At 40.7% G+C, this 17,716-nt stretch overlaps 1 protein-coding gene across 1 annotated transcript; it reads left to right on the top strand.

Annotated features, from left to right (window-relative positions):
- The first annotated feature begins 73 nt into the window (after positions 1-73).
- Positions 74-16,725, top strand: LOC144120706 (uncharacterized). The gene is made up of 5 exons (XM_077653361.1): positions 74-386; positions 4,429-4,558; positions 10,110-10,173; positions 10,766-10,934; positions 16,584-16,725. Exons 2-5 carry the CDS (start codon positions 4,457-4,459, stop codon positions 16,723-16,725), a joined length of 477 nt encoding a protein of 158 aa, XP_077509487.1. The 5' UTR covers positions 74-386; positions 4,429-4,456.
- The last annotated feature ends 991 nt before the right edge of the window (positions 16,726-17,716 follow it).

Raw genomic sequence — 17,716 nt, 5'->3', positions numbered from 1 at the left:
TCGGCGTAATCGCCAAAGTGTAGTTTCGGTTTCGAAACGGGAACTGCTGCGCAATTCAGAAATGTGCAACTAAAGTGCGAAAGACTTGGTACATTCGTGCTATTATGCTCAGCGCTACACAGAGCGATTGCACGCTTATTATAAGCGTCACGCACTGTCAGGCTGTTCGTAAGCGCAAATAGCGTCTTTTATTCTTCGAAACATGATTGTCTTGCGGAGTGATACCACCCCTGGAGCCGCAGCACACAGCGCGGAGTGCCACAAAACGCGGCTGCTGATGCCACTAATGGCGCGTGAACAGCACGTCGTTTGACGGCGACTGCAGCTGTGTGCCAAACAAGACAGCATTTCTTGGCCGGACAAAGCAAGTGCTGCTCGTTTTCAAGGTATGTATACATTCAGCTTTTATCAGCGCTGCGATTATCAAGACAGCACTGTCAGTTGTCGCGGCGAACAACTCACTGTAGGGATCGGCAGCTGCAACGAGAGGGGAAAAAGAAACCATCCGAACGAGTTAGCGCGTACTGTCGCGTGAAATGCAAAGAAAACATATATGCATGCCCCAAAATGGCCCTCGCATCGGCGTATCAGTAAACCTGGCCAGCTCGAAATACAGCATGATCGAGTATCGTGGCTCGTTACCGTATACATGCGAAGCGCGGGCGCACATGGTTTCGATTCGCCGTATTGAAGTGACAAGGTGATGGGCACATGCTATACATACCGTTATTACATTTTTTTTTTTTTTGCGCCTGGGAGGTAATCCGCTCCTTATCCTGTCTTCGACAGATGAGGCAGCTATAGGACAACATGTACGCATTTTTATTTGTCTGCATAATTTCGTGAATCTATATACAAGTGAAACCATGTGACAAGTGAATCTCTTAGAATTGAACATGTCATTAAGTGCCTGCAATAGCTGAATCGAATTCATTATTTCAGTAATTAATTAATGTATTAATTAAGTGAAGTGCAATACTCGTCTCCAAGCAAATTGAAACAATTAAATTGAAATATTCTGCCGAATTCACTGAGCCGATTTTTCATGTTTGAGCATTATTTTTATTGTTCTTGATACTAATTATACATTGTTTTGCCATTGTGGTGTTGTTGGTTGCTGCTGTTGCGCCTGTTTCTAAACATATTGAACCAATTATGATACTGCGGCTTGCATTGTTTTGTTTCTCACCCTAATATCTTTTGTACAAGACATATTTTTTATAGCAATGTGTAATGTGTATTTCCTTTGCCCCGTAAACCTGTATAATGATGTTGCAATATTTTAATATATACGTGCATTTATTTTTCCTGGAAAAACCTGCAGTTCAGCATTGTTCTTATGTATCACTTTGCAACCGCTCACTCCCCTCTCTTACTGCCTCTGCATGGGCCATGAGAGAACTTGAGTAAATTATAATAGCTAATGCAGATTTGAACTGAATAGGTTAATTTGGTTGTATTTCATTAATTAAAATGAATGATAAGGGTTGCCATTTTTGTAATACTGGTATATTTCCACTTCTGAATTTCCAAGTGTTCAATTGTTTTGTGTTTGGCACAATAAATGTTCAAGTTCTGACGCGGCTTCTACCACCGTTCTCGCCAGCACCAGAAAAATTTAATGAGCATAACATTTGAATTTTGTGTATTGGACCAAAGTTGTCATTTTAGTAGGTCTGCTATACATGTTCAAAGCAAGTGGTCATCAGTTTATTTTAGCATCTAGCGAAACCACCCAAACATACCCCCTTTATATGCCCTGAGGCAGTAACATTGTTTAAAAAAAAAGATGTGTGCATGTAATATAGCTCATCTAAATTTTATGCAGCTGACTACATGGGTCATTTCATGCCAAACGCACCAATGTTTGCTCATAACCCTCTTTGATTTTGGTCCAAAAATTTGTCTTTTTATTGAACTCACAAAAGAAATTTCTCTTAATATCGAATGAGAAAAAATTTTTCTCATCATCTGACAGCCCTTTGAATTTTCCAGACTAGTGCAAAAGTAGGTCTCCGTACAAAATTCATGATAAAATGTTTATTTTCTTTTTGGCCTCCAAAGTTTTTTTGGACAACTTATATGAGTTGTATTTTTTATCATGTGTCAAGACAATGCCTGCACAAGGTTTTTGTTTTTTGTAGTTTGTTTTTTAGCTCAAAATGCTTCATTTCGGAACTTTTTTTAAAAAGTCCACACGACATTTATGAGCTATATAAAACTTTTCATTGCCTCGCCAAAACATGTACTACATGGATAAATTGTTTACACTAAAATTAAACTGAATAACTTTCAGGAAAAAAGTTCCAAAGTTGCGAAAAAGTGCATTGTGCTGTGTATCCAGACAAAAATATGCTGTAGTGCTCAATGCAACGGTGCAAAATCAATTCCTCAATCAATCATCGATGCAAAGTGCTGAAAACACACAGTGAACAGGTGGTCTGTGAGATTATTGGGGCAGCTAGGATTATTCAGACTACGAGAACAATGCGTCAGCACACCGTCCCTACTGCTAACAAAAAAAGAACTTGAGCTGTCAAACGTGCACTGATTTTCACGACTGTGCAGGAGTGCGTGTGCCACACAGTGTGCAAGCCACGTGTCCTTGGAACATGTGGCGACTTTATGGAAGGGTATATGAAGTTCTGTATTTCTCAAAACAAACATTGCAAGTCAGCGCTTGTTGTGTCACCTTCTCATCTCGTGCACCCGTCTGTGTTCTGCACTGTTACTTGGGAGATGCTTTGGTGTGCTGTTTTTATAAAAGCCATGCTCTGCGAGGTGCGAGGACGGAATCTGGTGGCTCGAGGGGACATCCACAAATGCGAATATGATCGCCTCGGGCGACCAGAGTCTTACCTTACGAAGGCCACATCACGACACCTTATCAGCTTCTCACATGAGCAGATGCTGCACAAAGGAGACCCTCTGGGTTCCGGAAAGTGCAGTTCAGAAAAAAAAAGTCCAACTTGATCACAAGTTTGGAATGGCTGGCTGTTCTGGTTAAAGGTATATGTGCATTGCACTGTTTTAAACATGCATCTCTCAGTACTGTTCTTGTTTAACTCTTATCATTCTCAGAAACAGAGGGCATAGTGTACTTGATCCCCTTGAATTGTGGCTATGTTTACAATGGTAAAACTGGCAGGTGTGCCAATGAGAGGTTAAAAAAGCGCCATTATGATGTGAACAAAGCTGTGAGGGAGAATTTGATGATTCACTGTCGTGATTACGATCATTTGCCAGATCCTGAGAGCTGTGTGCTGGAATTCATGCGCTGTATTGTGCTAGACAGACACAGAGAAAAGTTGATGTTTGAGATAACCAAGGCTACGAAAATTTTAAAATAACCACAATCATTGTGGTAGCGCACCTTTTGTGTCACTCACACTCACTAAGAAAGAGTTCGTGTGGTTAAATGCCCCATAATCAATTTTTGTTTTGTTTTCAACGCGTCCAGTGTGAATATGTAAGGCATACCTTGTTCATTGTTTTTTTTGGGGGGGGGGGCGCAATGTATATATTTGACATGGTTTGCAGTAAACCTTCTTGAAAGACAGCGTTTGTGCCATCGTATTGTTTCGTCGTCCTTGTCTGTGCTATATTGTCATGATTATTTGACCTCCAGCTACCAAATTAAAAATGACATATTTGATGCCACCAACACACTGAAATGGTGATTTCGGGGCAAAATGCGGCAGAACCGCATATCCAATGGCCACCATTTTGCTCTTGTTTGAAAACTGCCGCTCTTCCCTACATTTAAGTATTACTTAGTATGGGGAAGTTCTCTAGGAATATCTGCATTCTGCCATTTTCTGCGGCCTCTACAAGGGCCTCTAGAGTGCCTGGCATGCGCATCTCAAATGCAGTTTTTTCCACTTCGTGTTTTTGCCAACTTGATTACCCTTACAGATGTTTTCATTATGCTTTTGTGGTGCAATTTCAATTAAACTTACACTGTCGAGATCAGAAAGAACTGAACCATGGAGCTATGCTATATTTTTGTAGCTCGGTCGAACATATCAAATTTTAATGTCACCTAATTATATTTTGTAATTATGATGCTTTAACAAAATTGAACATTTCTGTATGATGTTGTACCTCAATAACAATACAAATAGCATAGCTTTGCATGGTTGAGGGAAAGTGTCTGAACAACCTGTAATAAATTACGTAATTAGGCTTCAGTTATTTTTCCATAATATGAAAACCGATTTAGATGTTCTGAAACTAATTACATGTTCGAAAATAGAAGGAAGTATTACATATCCACAGCTAATTTCTTTACGTTATATCTTGTAATAAACATTTTCATTTTTAAGATCCACATCTTCCCTTTAGCCTCGAGATCGTTAACCAGCCTGCTAGACCGTATGGATCCTTGCTTTAAAAATTCACATTCTAAAATTTCCTTTTTTGTTCTAGGTATTTCTTGAAGACAGCACAGAAGTTGATGAGGAAAGCTTTAAGTACATGCAAGAAAACTTTGGTGGCAATTTGGGCTGCACATTCATACTTGGCTCCAGTGCTTTCACTTCAGATCGTTTCAATGCAGGTATGATGCTTTCAGTGCATGCAACACTCTGTCGTTATTCATAAGCACATGCACCACCTATCTTCTGGCCAAGGTAAATTTCAAGCCCTGGTACTCAGAGGATTCACAGATGAGGCTGACAACATAACATTTCTCGAGTGTGCATTGAAGTGTGTTGTTACACATTGCTTTGCATTCATTAGGCTGGTATGGCTTGTGATCCCGAAGCTGCACATGGGCTAAGAGAGATGTCTTAGTGCAGGGCTCCGAAATAATTTCAACCATCTGGGATTCTTTAATATACAGGCACTAGCATCGCACAGAATGCGCACCTTTTGCATCAGTAGAGTTATGCGGCTCTATGGGTCTGACCTGACTAATATGCATTCTTATTATACCCTGATGTACACAAACGGCAGGCATGTTAATTATGAAGTAATTTAGATTTGCTATCAGTATATGTGATAACTTGAAGCAAGCATTAGCCTGAGCATCAAGTTTATTCTAGGCTAACGATGGGGTCAAGTGATCAACAGCATCTGTTTAGAGTGGTGGACTGTAGTGGTTTAACTGTATTTACCAAACTATGTGCACAAACAGTTCTGCTTTAATAAATTTTTTCTCATGACTGGTAAATCTTGAAGCAAGCAAACTGCATGCCAAGGATGCATTGTATTGTTGTCTGCATTGTTGTAGCCACTACACCTAGTTATATTGAGTGAGAAGATCTGTGAGTTTTGATTAAGAGCCCTGCTACTGCACTATGACACCAGAGCTCCGATGTGATGGTTGTACAGTCATTGACAAAAGTTTGCAGGATGCAGATTGGCCGAAAAAAAAATAGCATTACCTCGCTAGAAAGTCGGCTATTCATTCCAGCAAATGGAGCACTCTTATGTCATCATGCGTGTGTACTTTTCATTGCCGTGCTTTGCCTGGCTACACAGGAATACATTTATTGCCACGAATCTGCAACACACAGGCTTTTGTGTATGACTGTACATGTGAACAAGCTGTGTAAGAAAACCAGAAAAATTATAACATAGTGCTATAGTTGCTATACTTTTCTCTGGACCAAGACGTCTCTCAGAGAAAAAATTAAAGGTGAAAAAAGGAAAGGCACTAGAGTTTGGCATACTGTCATCCCAAGCTTGATTGTATCCTTTTCTATTTCGAAGAAAGGAAAGTGCTACAGAAATGAGTGGAAAGCAGGTTGAGTGTAATGAGAAATGCCAGTGTAGTCATAATCTGAAAAGAGAGCTGGAGCAATTTCTGCCAAGCAAAACTTGTACTATCACAATATTATTTTGGTGTGGCTGCTGTTATTAGCTTTTTTCAAATGACTGCACCTGCTTGACATAGGGCCAGAGTAAATTAAGCAAAGGCAGCTACAAAAAGCAAAGCTGCATCCTGCTCATATAATTGACTTCTGCTGCCCCTATGTTGGACACAGCAAACCACATGTCCTTGCTAAAGCAGCTCATTGTAATTATTTAAAGGCGCCCAAAACACACACAAGAGAAGATAATGGGACGGAGTGCCACTCACAACTCTGTGAGTGGTCAAAGGTCAACGAGTTCAAAGGTTTGATTCCTGGCCATTGCAGCCAAATTTAAAAAGGGTAAAATAGAAAACCGCCAGTACACTGTGTGATGCCAGTACACATTAAAGTTCCCTAGGTGGTCAAATCATCTGAAGCTCCCCACCACAACATTTCTCATAAAGCATGGTCAATGACCTAGGCAGGCAAAGTAGAGCAGTGCATCTAAAAATAATATGCAGAAATGTGGTTAAGATTGGAGCTGTAAGGAATGCACCTACTTTGGACAGTTAGTGACTGCAGACCTGGATTATGAGAGTAAAATAACTAGGAGAATAAGAATGGGGTGGAGTGCACTTGGCAGGTACTCTCAGGTGATGAATGGCAGTTTACAAGCATTTCTGAGGGAAGTAACAGCCATATCTGTACTCTCCTATGGGGCAGAAGTGTGGAGGCTAACAAGTTCGGTGAACTTAAATTCAGGGCAATTCAGTAAGCTATGGAAAAGAAACTGATAGCTGTAACATTCGGTGACAGAATGAAACAGGTGGTATTTGCCTACAACTGCTAAATAATTTATAACTGAATTTTTTCTCTAATGTATTTCGGTTTCATTGACCGAACGAAGACTCTGACGTCAAGTGAGAAATCATTTTTGTCTTTTCAGGGGTTGGAAGAAGCTGGATTAAATGTCGTAGTGAATTAAATCTACATATCTGCTGATTATGTTAGCTTTTCTAGTTGATCACGTGACCAAAACATCAACTTGATGTCACAGTCATCGTTTGGTCGATGAAGCCGAAACAGCATGGGAGAAGAAATTCAATTATAAATTATTTAGCTGTTGTAGGTTTAGTACCATCTGGTAATCCATGTATTCCATGTCTGATGCATCATTTGAAAAAAGAAAACACGTAATAAAATTAGTTGTCTATAGTCCTTAAAGGGTAGTGCTACAAGGGCTAGCATAACAGGAGACGAAGTCAGGAAGGCAGATGAAATTAGAAAGTTTTGAGGGTTAAAGTGGCCGCAGATGGCACAAGACAGGGTTAATTGGAGGGATATGGAAGAGGTTTTTGTCCTGCAGTGGACATAGACTGATGGTGATGATGATGATACATCACGCTGGACTATCCGACTTGATCAAAAATATGGGGCAGAGGTTTAAATGATTCTAAATGCTGTGCAATAAATTCCATCTTGCAATTTGTTCGGCTGCTGTAGGTACTGGTATTGTTGCCACTCAACTCCTTTGCCAAGTCTGATTTCATTTGAATTTACAGAGGAGCCTTTAACGTCGTCCCCCCAGCCATCACTGGAAGCTTTTCAGTCATTGACGATTCCATAGAACTCCCTGTCTCATGAAACTCTAACAGCCCTGAGTGCACCAAATCCACTTGACCGAAGTCAATATCAAGAAGTAGTAAGACTAATAGCAACAGCAATGTGCAAAGCGGCCTCAAGGCCAACTGCAAAGCAAATCCGGTCAGTGGCCAATCGTGTCGGCCATAAATATTCGTCAGCACTCTGTGACGCACTGTCCACCTCTTCAGGGGGTAAAACGTTTCATGGACTTGCTTACAAAATTAAGTGCCGAATTGAAAACGCAAGGCGCGGATGTAAGCGCCTTTCTGAGGAATTGTGCGGAGGGCCTCTGAAGAGGGCAACAGCAAGGACAACTTATGGCTGCACAGAATGGCAGCCACCAGTCACTGCCATAGACTTCAATGATTGTGAGGAAGCAAAAAAAAATGCTTCTTGCTGAAAGCTCTAGAGGAGCAAAACATTCCTCTGCAAGAAGAACTCTTGATGCGTGCTTATGCAGCAATTCGAGCGACCATCAACACTAAGGGCAAGCGAGCTTGTGATGTACAGAAAGAGTGGCCCTTGCTGTTCACGCAACGGCACTTCCTGGCCCATATTAGAAGGCATGTATGCAACTGTATTTGCAAGCTGCATGTCAGTAAATTGAAGTGTTGTTTGAGGTTTCAGGAAAAGTAACTGTTGCTGAGTGTGTGTTAAAGTAATGCTGGATGCCGAATGTGCAGGGTAAGCCACGTATTGGATTAGGGCACTTCTACTACCAGATGCAATGTCAAAGAATAACTTCCAACAATTAGTGCAATAACTGTTTAAGTAATAAGGAATCCATAAATTACAGGCTGTGAGCATTCATTATCATGTCTGAAAAGTGAACAAAATTAAAAAATTGGGTTAAAATTTTACTTAATTTGAAACTCGGTGCAACAGTAGTTAATATAGTCGGGAGTAGACTGCACCTATGGGTAACGGAGTGGATTCCAAGAGAAGACAAGCATAGCAGGGGGCGCAGAAAGTTAGGTGGGCGGATGAGAAGTTTGCCGGGTACGGTGGTCACAGTTGACAAAGGACAAGGTTAAATGTAGAGACATGGGAGAGGCCTTTGCCCTGCAGTGGGTGTAGTCAGGCTGATGATGATGATGACTGCACCTGGTGCAGTTGCCTTTGTAAGTCTGTCGTGCTGCCTTCTGAGAGCCTTACCTTGCAGTACAAGATCAACAATTTTTGCAGTCCATTTATTCTTGTTGTTGATAGTATGTCGCAGTAGGCATGAAGTATTAGTGTGGTCATGCATATAAGTGTATACCAGATATTTCAGGGAAGCCCGCATGTTAACTAGTTAGGTGCATAACTAAGTTCTGATAAAACTGTCACAGTTAGCACCTGGTTGCAATTAGAGATTTCTAGCTGGTCATTACTGAGAGCCATGTCAATTTTTAGAATTTTGAAACACGATTACCTTTGGCGCTGTGACATGGAAAGTTTGGCTATTTCGAATGTATAGTTACGTGCACAAGAGGGATTGGTTTGTCTGCATGCATTTCAAAAGTGCTTGTATCTTGGCATGATCTAGCTAAAATTTTCTGGGCCACAGCATCTAGAGTAATCGTGTTTTCGAAATTCAAACACTGATATGGCTCTTACTAATGACCGGCTACAATTTTTAATTACTGCCAGTTGCCTGACTGCGATAGTTATGAATTTAATTATCAGAAATTATTTAACCAACTTACTAGCAGACTTTATTCACCTGTTTGCATTTCCCGCTTACACTGGTATTATTCTGCCGCAGAAAGTCTTCATAACTCAAAAAGCCGATTTTTAAAAATTAGTGGCAGGCTTCCCTGAAACACATTGCATATGACCATCAATTTCGCACCAAGATGGCAGGGCCAAAAAATGAAGGGGTAATGCATGACACAAAGAAGAGAGGGCATACCCTGTAGATGTTGATAAATTGGTCAGCACTGGATCGTTAGGTTGAAAAGGGTGAATGTATTGTGCAAGCACACAAATTACCTTTCACTCACTGTTATGGTTGTTTTCAGCAATGTCAAGAAGGCTTTACAGCTAAACATCATTTTTTTTTAGGCTAACGGACACGCAGCTAGAAGGATTATTTGTCAATCAAGAAATTGCAGACCTCGAGGTCTTGTATGCATTCCTGCGGCACACCCTGAAGGGAGACGAGGCACTTCAATGGCTCCTTATGACAGACAGGGCAGGACATGGGCCGTCCAAAAGCTCTGCTCAGTGGGGTGTTCCCATTGCTGTGCATTTTCTTCAAGGAAAAGACAGAGTTCCTATTTAGTGTTTTTTAGGTGAGATTATTGCGGGGATGGATATTTGGTAGCCTCTCAGCATTAACATAATTTCTGCTTTATGACCGTAGATGAAACTTTCACATATCTCTGTAAAATTCTAGAGCACTTGCTCCATCATTTGAGTTCACAGAAATTGTAGCCAGTGGCAACGAAAAATTAACAATTAACATGCGTCATTGTTCCAGTAGAATTTTATGGGCACCACCTCAAAGTTTACCGAAGTGCAAAAAGCTGTGAACTTTCCTTTTTGTAGTCCTGCTGCTGCAATTAGCCAGGTGTTCATTATTCCTGTGATTCTTCAGCACACTTGTTACCTGTGTGCCCTTGTGTTGAACATGCAGTTTCCTTATATTCATCTGCTTATGATAATGGCTTCTTACCTCCACAGACGTCACCCTGTGTTTCTGAACTGATTAGTGACCTGCCTCCTACACCAATGGTGGTTGTACTTGGTAAGATTTTAATAATTTTCTGAATGCTTTGAGCAGAGTATAACCTTCTAAAAAGCATGGAAGTATGAAACCTCATTGATCACAAAGAATTAGAGCGTGGTAACGAAGGAGGTTGTTGTGAATTACCCTGTATGTCAGACTCAATGCAGCTTCAAGAATTCGATGAGGCATGCCAAGCAAGCTAAATTAACCATCCGCATGCCACAGTCTTCTCTTTGAGATTGTACCTGGCAGCATAACCCGCTGCTAGAACCTTGTTAGTGTAGCTATAAAATTCAGGTTTGTGGCCTATAATATTAACTTGAGAATATCGCATGCATTGCCATTCATCCATCTGCTCTTGTCCGTTGCTTTATAAATACCTTCAGTGTCTAGCATTTGCATCTACATAGAGGTGCCGTCATATTTTTTTTGTGAGCTGTGCTGACATGACCAGCTATGTGAGAAAGATTTGTATGCCTCATGTTCATATTATCATGCTAAAAATTATTCTTCTGAGCTGTAGCATTAAAAAAAAACGAATTGCTCCACAATTGCTAATATTTAATCCGAACTCAGTTTTTGATGCAGTCGTTGATAATTTTCTTTTCAGGCACAAGCATCTTTGACTGTGATTGTACGTGCATTGTGACACTCGACGGAGCAAAGTGCTTTGAAGGGCTGAGCTTTCTGGCCGCCGTGGAGACCCTGTATGCTGCGTACTTTTGTCTCAACATGAAATACAATCAAGAAGTACAAGCCACATTGGAATTCATTCAGAGGTAACCACATAAATTTTTCTCTTGTGTATAGACAAGTTTTTATCATATCTATCTCTTTATGACTGTTGCAGTATATACTCAGTAAGACGTGAGGAAAAAAATAGCATGTAAACTGCATATGCCTGGCATCCCTCCTGCAGCATCTCGACATTGTTCCGATTCACTGTGCACGTGCATTTTGTGCATAGTTTGACAACCTTAATAACACGAACTGATGGGCGAGTTGGTCTAACACTATGGTGAAACAGTGCAGTGGCACACGGACAAAAAAAGAAAGTAACTACTAATCTTCACTAGGTGGCTGGATGGCACATTCTCTCATATGAGCTGAGCATACGTGAAGCCACTGGAAGTTGGATGGCTTGTGTCAGAAGACGGAAGGCTGCTGTGCTTTTCAGTGAATGCAACCACAGCTTTCATCCTTTCGTACATAGTTTTTATGCCACTCTCTGGTGGCAACTGCTGTTGTATCACAGAAATAAGAAATATGAACACGAGAAATATGAGCATCGCTTGTCATACCTTCCAGTTTCAGGGAAATCCAGGAAAATATCCATGCAAATGCTGCGGTAAAGAGGTGCTTGCATAGCACTCTGCGTTGTTTTCTTCAGAGTGCAATGGAGTACTAGTAGAATGACAATAAGGCTAAGGTCATCTTATAACTGAATTTTCGCATAGCAGAGAATAGGCGAACCATGACAGAAACCAGGGCACCCGTCCTTTGAACAGCCGCTCGATTTTAAATACTTCAAATATACAGCGCTAGAAGTTGCAAACAGCCGATGTCTCCTGACATCGATGGTGGATGAAGATGTTCATTGCTTTAAGCGTTCATTAAACTACCGGACATGCCTATAGCACAGCCAAGTTTATCTAGCGGCACCTACCTGAAGCACGCAAAATAGTTTTTGGGCTAGTCATGAGCTAAAGGAACGACTTGTGAGAACGATGAATATTTACGGCAGCATGTGCCATTTTAGATATGTGCAGCGCGAGAGAAATGGCCAACAGGAGAGAGTGGTAGAGGACATGCGCTGCTTTAAGCCAACTGCACCAAGCCCCATGAATAAAAGCCCATTCAGGCATAGTACTTTATCTGCTACAATACAAAGCAGTACTTGATACCCTCTTGTACCAGGACACCACTGACGTCACATTGGGTAGTAGGTACATCCTCTGTCGGCTTCGCTCAAAAGAATACAACTTGGCAAAGTGGTTGGCTAGCTGCGGAAGTTTTCCACTTACTACATGACAATAAAAATCAGCATTTGCAACCTGGTAACTGCAACATAATAAGCGGTATCACGCAAATTAGAACTTGAATACTAAGCAAAACTTCATGCTGGGCTTCGTGGTGCATATTATTAGACGGGTATTTTGTAGTGCAACAGGACAACACAGAGCCTAGGAGACAAGGCTCTAGATTGCCTGTAGCGCTGTCATGTCGTCGGCTCTCCTACTTGTTGTTCCGTTGCACTCTGAAGGCCCCTTCTTCCTGAAATGTCTTTCTCAAAAACTTTTCTAGTCTTCTTGCATAGTTGATTGTGCAACAACCACGCATTGTTGTGAAAAAAAGACAAAAGTGACGGAAAGACGAAATGTGTAATGAATGATGCGAAACGGAACCCCTCAGAACTTTGCTGATGTCCCATTCAGTGTACTGTGAAAGGCTGGCTTCTGGCACAAGCCCATTCACTTACAGTGACTTCATGCTCAGGCATCTTTTGCATCATTCAGCCCCTTAGTGGAGACCAGTGGATGTAACGCACTGATTTGCTAATGTACAGGAGTGCTACGCCCTTTCTTTGCTTTGTTTGCATGCCATTGCAATGTTTCACCATTGTGTTAAGACGACCTGCCAGGCAATGTGGTTTAATTACAGAATAATGTCAAGTTGGCTGCACCTTATTCGGAGTCTTTTCTGTAGCCCTACATCAACTTTTTGCAAAGAAAATGTGTGCAGGATTTTCATTTCGCATTTTCCAAGCTGTCATTTGCTGTGCTTGAGGTCACAATAAAATTTAAGAACGCGTTGCTTTCCATTTATGTTGAAAGAGTAATGTGGTGCATTGGAAATAACGTTCCATATTGCAATTTAATAACGTAAGTCGAAGTGCTACATCTAAGATGAAATTTCAGGCTCGTATCATCTACTTGAGACGTATATTCTGCTGGTGTGAATGCTACGGGATAGCCAACTCTTGAAGCTGCATAATAATGTCTAAATGTTCAGTATAATATTGAAGTGCGTACTTTTGTAATATGCATCTCTATGTTTAGCTATCAGATTACATGATTTTTGCTACCATTTTCAGGATGAAATGCATAAAGACAATGGACTGGTAAAACAAACTGAAGTTTATGTAGGAAGGTGTAATGGGCAAATGCCTTGACTTCGGTACTAAAAATCTATACCCTCTATAGGTGTCTTGTTTGCGATGAATGCTTCTTCTATTAACTAAAAGAATAAGGAAACAGCCACTCACCTAACTGCACTTGAGCACCCTGCTTATGATTAACGTCATCGTTAGCTAGATTTTCAAGCTCATCACAAGTGTTCGGAGGTACATTTCGCTGTCAGTCTGGATGCTTAACTGTCTGTAATCATCCTCAAGGTGTCTTTTCTGTTCTTTGAAACAAGTATAACAGGACTTTCGTAAATGAAAGAAATGCTTCACAGTTGTGATTTTTTCTGTAAGAATCAAACATCTGTCATTTCCTTATGTTGGTGTCTCATGTTCAAGGAACATGGCAAAGAAAGGAAAAGTAAATGTGTGGGAATGTGTGCCCCAGCATAGGTATCACAGGCTTATTCCAATAATTAAAGTGACAAAAAAATACCAAAGGTACCAAAGGCCAATAATATACCAAATCAAAAAATATACCAAAAGCAAAAAAAAAGCCGAAGGTAAAAACCCTGTCCACTGTGTTTTTGTATGCTAATTGAAAATATGCCATTCAATTTCATTATGTTATGTAATACGTAAGATTTTGGAGAGAAATTGTAAGAAATTTTGCTGGAGGAAACTTGTTAAAAGGCATGCCATTCATTTGTAGTGATGTCAGGGAATGCAATAAGGGTAAAATTATCATCTTGCTTATCATAGAAATTAAGTTGTTGGTGTTTGAAGTTGCCACTTCAGAAACGGGAAGGCAAGCGTGTACATATTCTTGTTTTTAAAATGGCAACACAAGAACCTTATAACTCAAGTTTTATGATAGGCAGGATGATTTTACCTTTTGTTGATGTCAAGACAAAAATAATAGCATGCGTTTCAGCAAGTTTTCTGCAGCAAAATTTCTTAGTTTCTCTCCAAAATCTTACTTAACATATAAGTGCACAAGCACTAGATGTCTATAAAATTCAGTTGCATATTTGGAATCACCGCGTAGAAACACGTTCCATGGAATTTTCATAGTTGTGACTATGATTGGAAATTTTTTTTCTAAGACCAGCTTCCCTGCTTACATGGGTTGCATGTGACATCACAGATGCCATGATTGAGTCCAAGGCGTAGCTTCTGCAGTGCAGGTCAGAGCAGGCGGTAACACGTGGATTTAAAAATGCTCAGGTTTCCGCAGTGACTGTTTTCAAACATGGAGCTGCTATGACGGTGCAACACATGTACAGTGATTTATAACTAGGAATCAGTGATTATACTGCAGTTCACTCCTCACATGTCGAGGCTATTGTTCGGTTCATGAAGTATAAATAGCATCAAGAAAAAATATGATTATAAATAATTTAGCTGCAATAGGGAAATACTACAAGGTAATTCATATATACTAATGCCTAATACATGATTTGAAAAAAGAAAACATGCAAGCAATATTTTGGTATCTGCTGTTCTTGAATTCATGTTGGGCATGGCTTATGTAAGCCTGCAGTTTAGCAAGGCAGCTAGGAAAGAATATTTATTTTCATATTCTTACCGCCCTTGAGCCGGCCCTCCTCGAGAGATGAGTTGTAATTTAATGTGCTGTAGTTGCAAAGTAAGTCTTGGGAAAGGTGCTTGTTTTTTTCTATTCTCCACACCCAGCAAGAGTTGTGCTAAAAGACGGCATGCACACACGTGCGCTCAACCTGTCTGCTTATTGTGTATCGTGCTTTAGGGCAGTTCTTCATGGCCTTCCTGAAATCTTGAAGGCTAGCATTTATGTGACTATGGCTCAGTTAATAACTTTCTTAAGCTACATTAATCATTTGGCTCAGTATTAAAATCAGAGCTCAACTGCATTGGCTAGTCATGTGTAAGATCCCTAGTTTTTGAAAAAAAAACCCGCTGATTTTAGCATTTCTGTGCAATGGTGGGCTAGCAGCCACATTATCTTTTTTGGACGATATTGTGTCTTCAGTAATCAGTACGATGACGTAACTATACGAATGCTATTGTTTGTCACGTGACTTATCATGAAGGGTACAACCTGGCAATGAAAAAAGTTCAGCTGATGTTTTGATATATTTGCTACCGTTCTGCTCATGCAAACTAGTACAAGTTTGCATGAGCTTGGGACAAGCTATAGTATTTCTGAAGCCACGACAAATCATCACTGATAAAAAGTCACTCTGAGCATTGCTGGACACTTGTAAATCAATATTGATGTCTCCAACAATAGCCTTGCCATCAGTTTGGGATAATTCCATTAAAATTGTCTAAATATTCAATGAAACAGGGTATTTTCCCTGCTGGTGGTCTGTAGACAAGTACCACAACTGCATCATTACATCTTAAAGTGATTATTTCATAAACGCTTTTAAGTGTAGAAAATTCCTGTAGCACTGGCAGCAATGCTCTCACTCACATTCTTGTATGAGGTTTACAGCACGGGCACCTGCCAAAAGCAGTACTGCCATATATGCACAAATGCAGCACGAGTTTATTCTTAAAATCATATGCTTCAGAAATCACTTCACGTTATATTGGATCCAAGGTATGAATACAGAGCAATTTTTTTTCTAACTTTTTTACACCCATAGCGAGCTCACCCAACAGACTATTGAGCTGCGAGAGTAAGCCAACTTTTTGGTGGCCAGGAACGTGGAAAGGAAACCGTGCAGACTACTGAGAAAGAATAGAAGGCACTGAAAGAGCCTTGAGTAGTAGGGAAGGAAAAAAATTGCTAACAAGCACAGAACTGTGCCGCATGGACCATGAAGCAGTGACAAAAGGAAGCGATGGCATGCGAGCCGCTGCTGTAAGGCCGCGGAGAATATTGCAGATTCTTCATATGGAATTCACAGAATTCAAAACTTTTTCTTAAAATTAGAAGCTTAGGCATGAGGCAGCAACAGCACTGTACTGCTGTGCAGCAACAGCACGCACAAGGCATATCTCTGGCACCAGAAATTTGCTGTGTAAAGCATGCTAAATCAGAATGCAGTGAGTAACTGCAGTATTGCTATTGCTGTTGCCTGCCTAATGCTGGAGGCATTTGCTTTCTTGGCATCACAGCATCTCTTCCTCCATGTTTTGTGATGCGTGGTTTTTCTTGAAAAGCTAGTATAACCATGTAAATGATGTTAACATGAACCCTTATTTCCACAGAAGTGGCGCGAAGAGCAAAGGCAGATCTACATTTAGACGCCCTATAATTCTGCACGTCTTAATTCGGATGATCTAGCTTCTTAATATGTCTTATTCTTTTCAGGCAACTAGTGGGCATGAACCCAAAGGAAGGGAGCCGGCAGTTGAACCGGAGGATCACCTCAGTCCACCCAAAAGTGCACAGTGCCCTTCAGCAGCTTGACAAATTAAAAAAAAAGTGGCAAGATTGCATGTCTCGGATTTAGTGTGTTTGTGAACTTTGAACTTTCATTTCAGATTTATTGCGTAGCTCAGATTACGAACTCTGATATCGGAAGTTAGATATTGGAAATTAGATTCGATTTTCAAGTACATGCATAATGTATATCATTTGATGTGTAGCTTGTTTTTGCTATTTTTGTACCTTTTTGTGTTCATAATTAAAACTGTTTCAAACTAATTCACTTCTATGCAATTTTATCACTTCCTAGATTGTGTTTGAAGGAGGTGCAAAATACCACACGCAAGCTATTTACTTTCAAAGTGTGTTCATTTTGATACGTAATCTGTGTGCAGAAAAATTTGTTTGCATGCTACAGACATGACACATTTACCATGCATAGCATGCCTCTTACCTGAACGTGGGCCTGGCTCCGATCAGAAAATACAGGAGTGTAATATTGCGTATCATGTGCCATCAAGCATTAAACAGCATGTGCTCAGTCAGCTTTCAAAGATGAACATGGGCTGCTCATAAATGCTACGGGACATGCATATGTTAGCATCTTTGCAGTGGAGAGCATGAGAACAGAACGTGATATGTAGTCATATAACACAGATCCTGTCATGTTAACTTGGTTACAGCACGCATGCTATACATTGTTGTGATGGTTGGTGTTATGTTGACATAATAACAGCACATACACCGTGGCATACAGAACATTTGACATCATAACAGGGTGCGTAGCGTGTGTGTGCTAACCTTGTTGCCGCAAAATGCACCGCACCACTTTACCACGGGGTGTGTGCACAACGGAGTGGTGCAGCACATGTTGCGGCAAAAAGGTTAGCGGCCACATGTCCTGTATTTATGCGGGATTTTTTCTTACAGTGGAGGGTAACTCCGCTTCGAAACCCAACTTGTCCTAGAGGCTATTTGCTGAGAGGGTCTAGTTCGCAAAATACAGAGGCGCATACAGGGGTCACGGCCGTACAAAGTGAAAAAATGGGACGAGTGCTCCTAGCATTCATTTCCAA

This window comes from Amblyomma americanum, chromosome 1, assembly GCF_052857255.1.
Source record: "Amblyomma americanum isolate KBUSLIRL-KWMA chromosome 1, ASM5285725v1, whole genome shotgun sequence".
NCBI lineage: Eukaryota > Metazoa > Arthropoda > Arachnida > Ixodida > Ixodidae > Amblyomma > Amblyomma americanum.
Note: the sequence above shows the minus strand (reverse complement) of the source record. Positions and strands in the feature narration are given on the sequence as shown.

What these genes read in the sequence shown, in the direction of transcription:
- LOC144120706 (XM_077653361.1), top strand. Translation starts at nt 4,457, where the DNA reads ATGAGGAAAGCTTTAAGTACATGCAAGAAAACTTTGGTGGCAATTTGG. An exon ending in TTCAGATCGTTTCAATGCAG is followed by an intron (nt 4,559 to 10,109) that starts GTATGATGCTTT and finishes TTACCTCCACAG; the next exon opens with ACGTCACCCTGTGTTTCTGA. An exon ending in ACATTGGAATTCATTCAGAG is followed by an intron (nt 10,935 to 16,583) that starts GTAACCACATAA and finishes TATTCTTTTCAG; the next exon opens with GCAACTAGTGGGCATGAACC.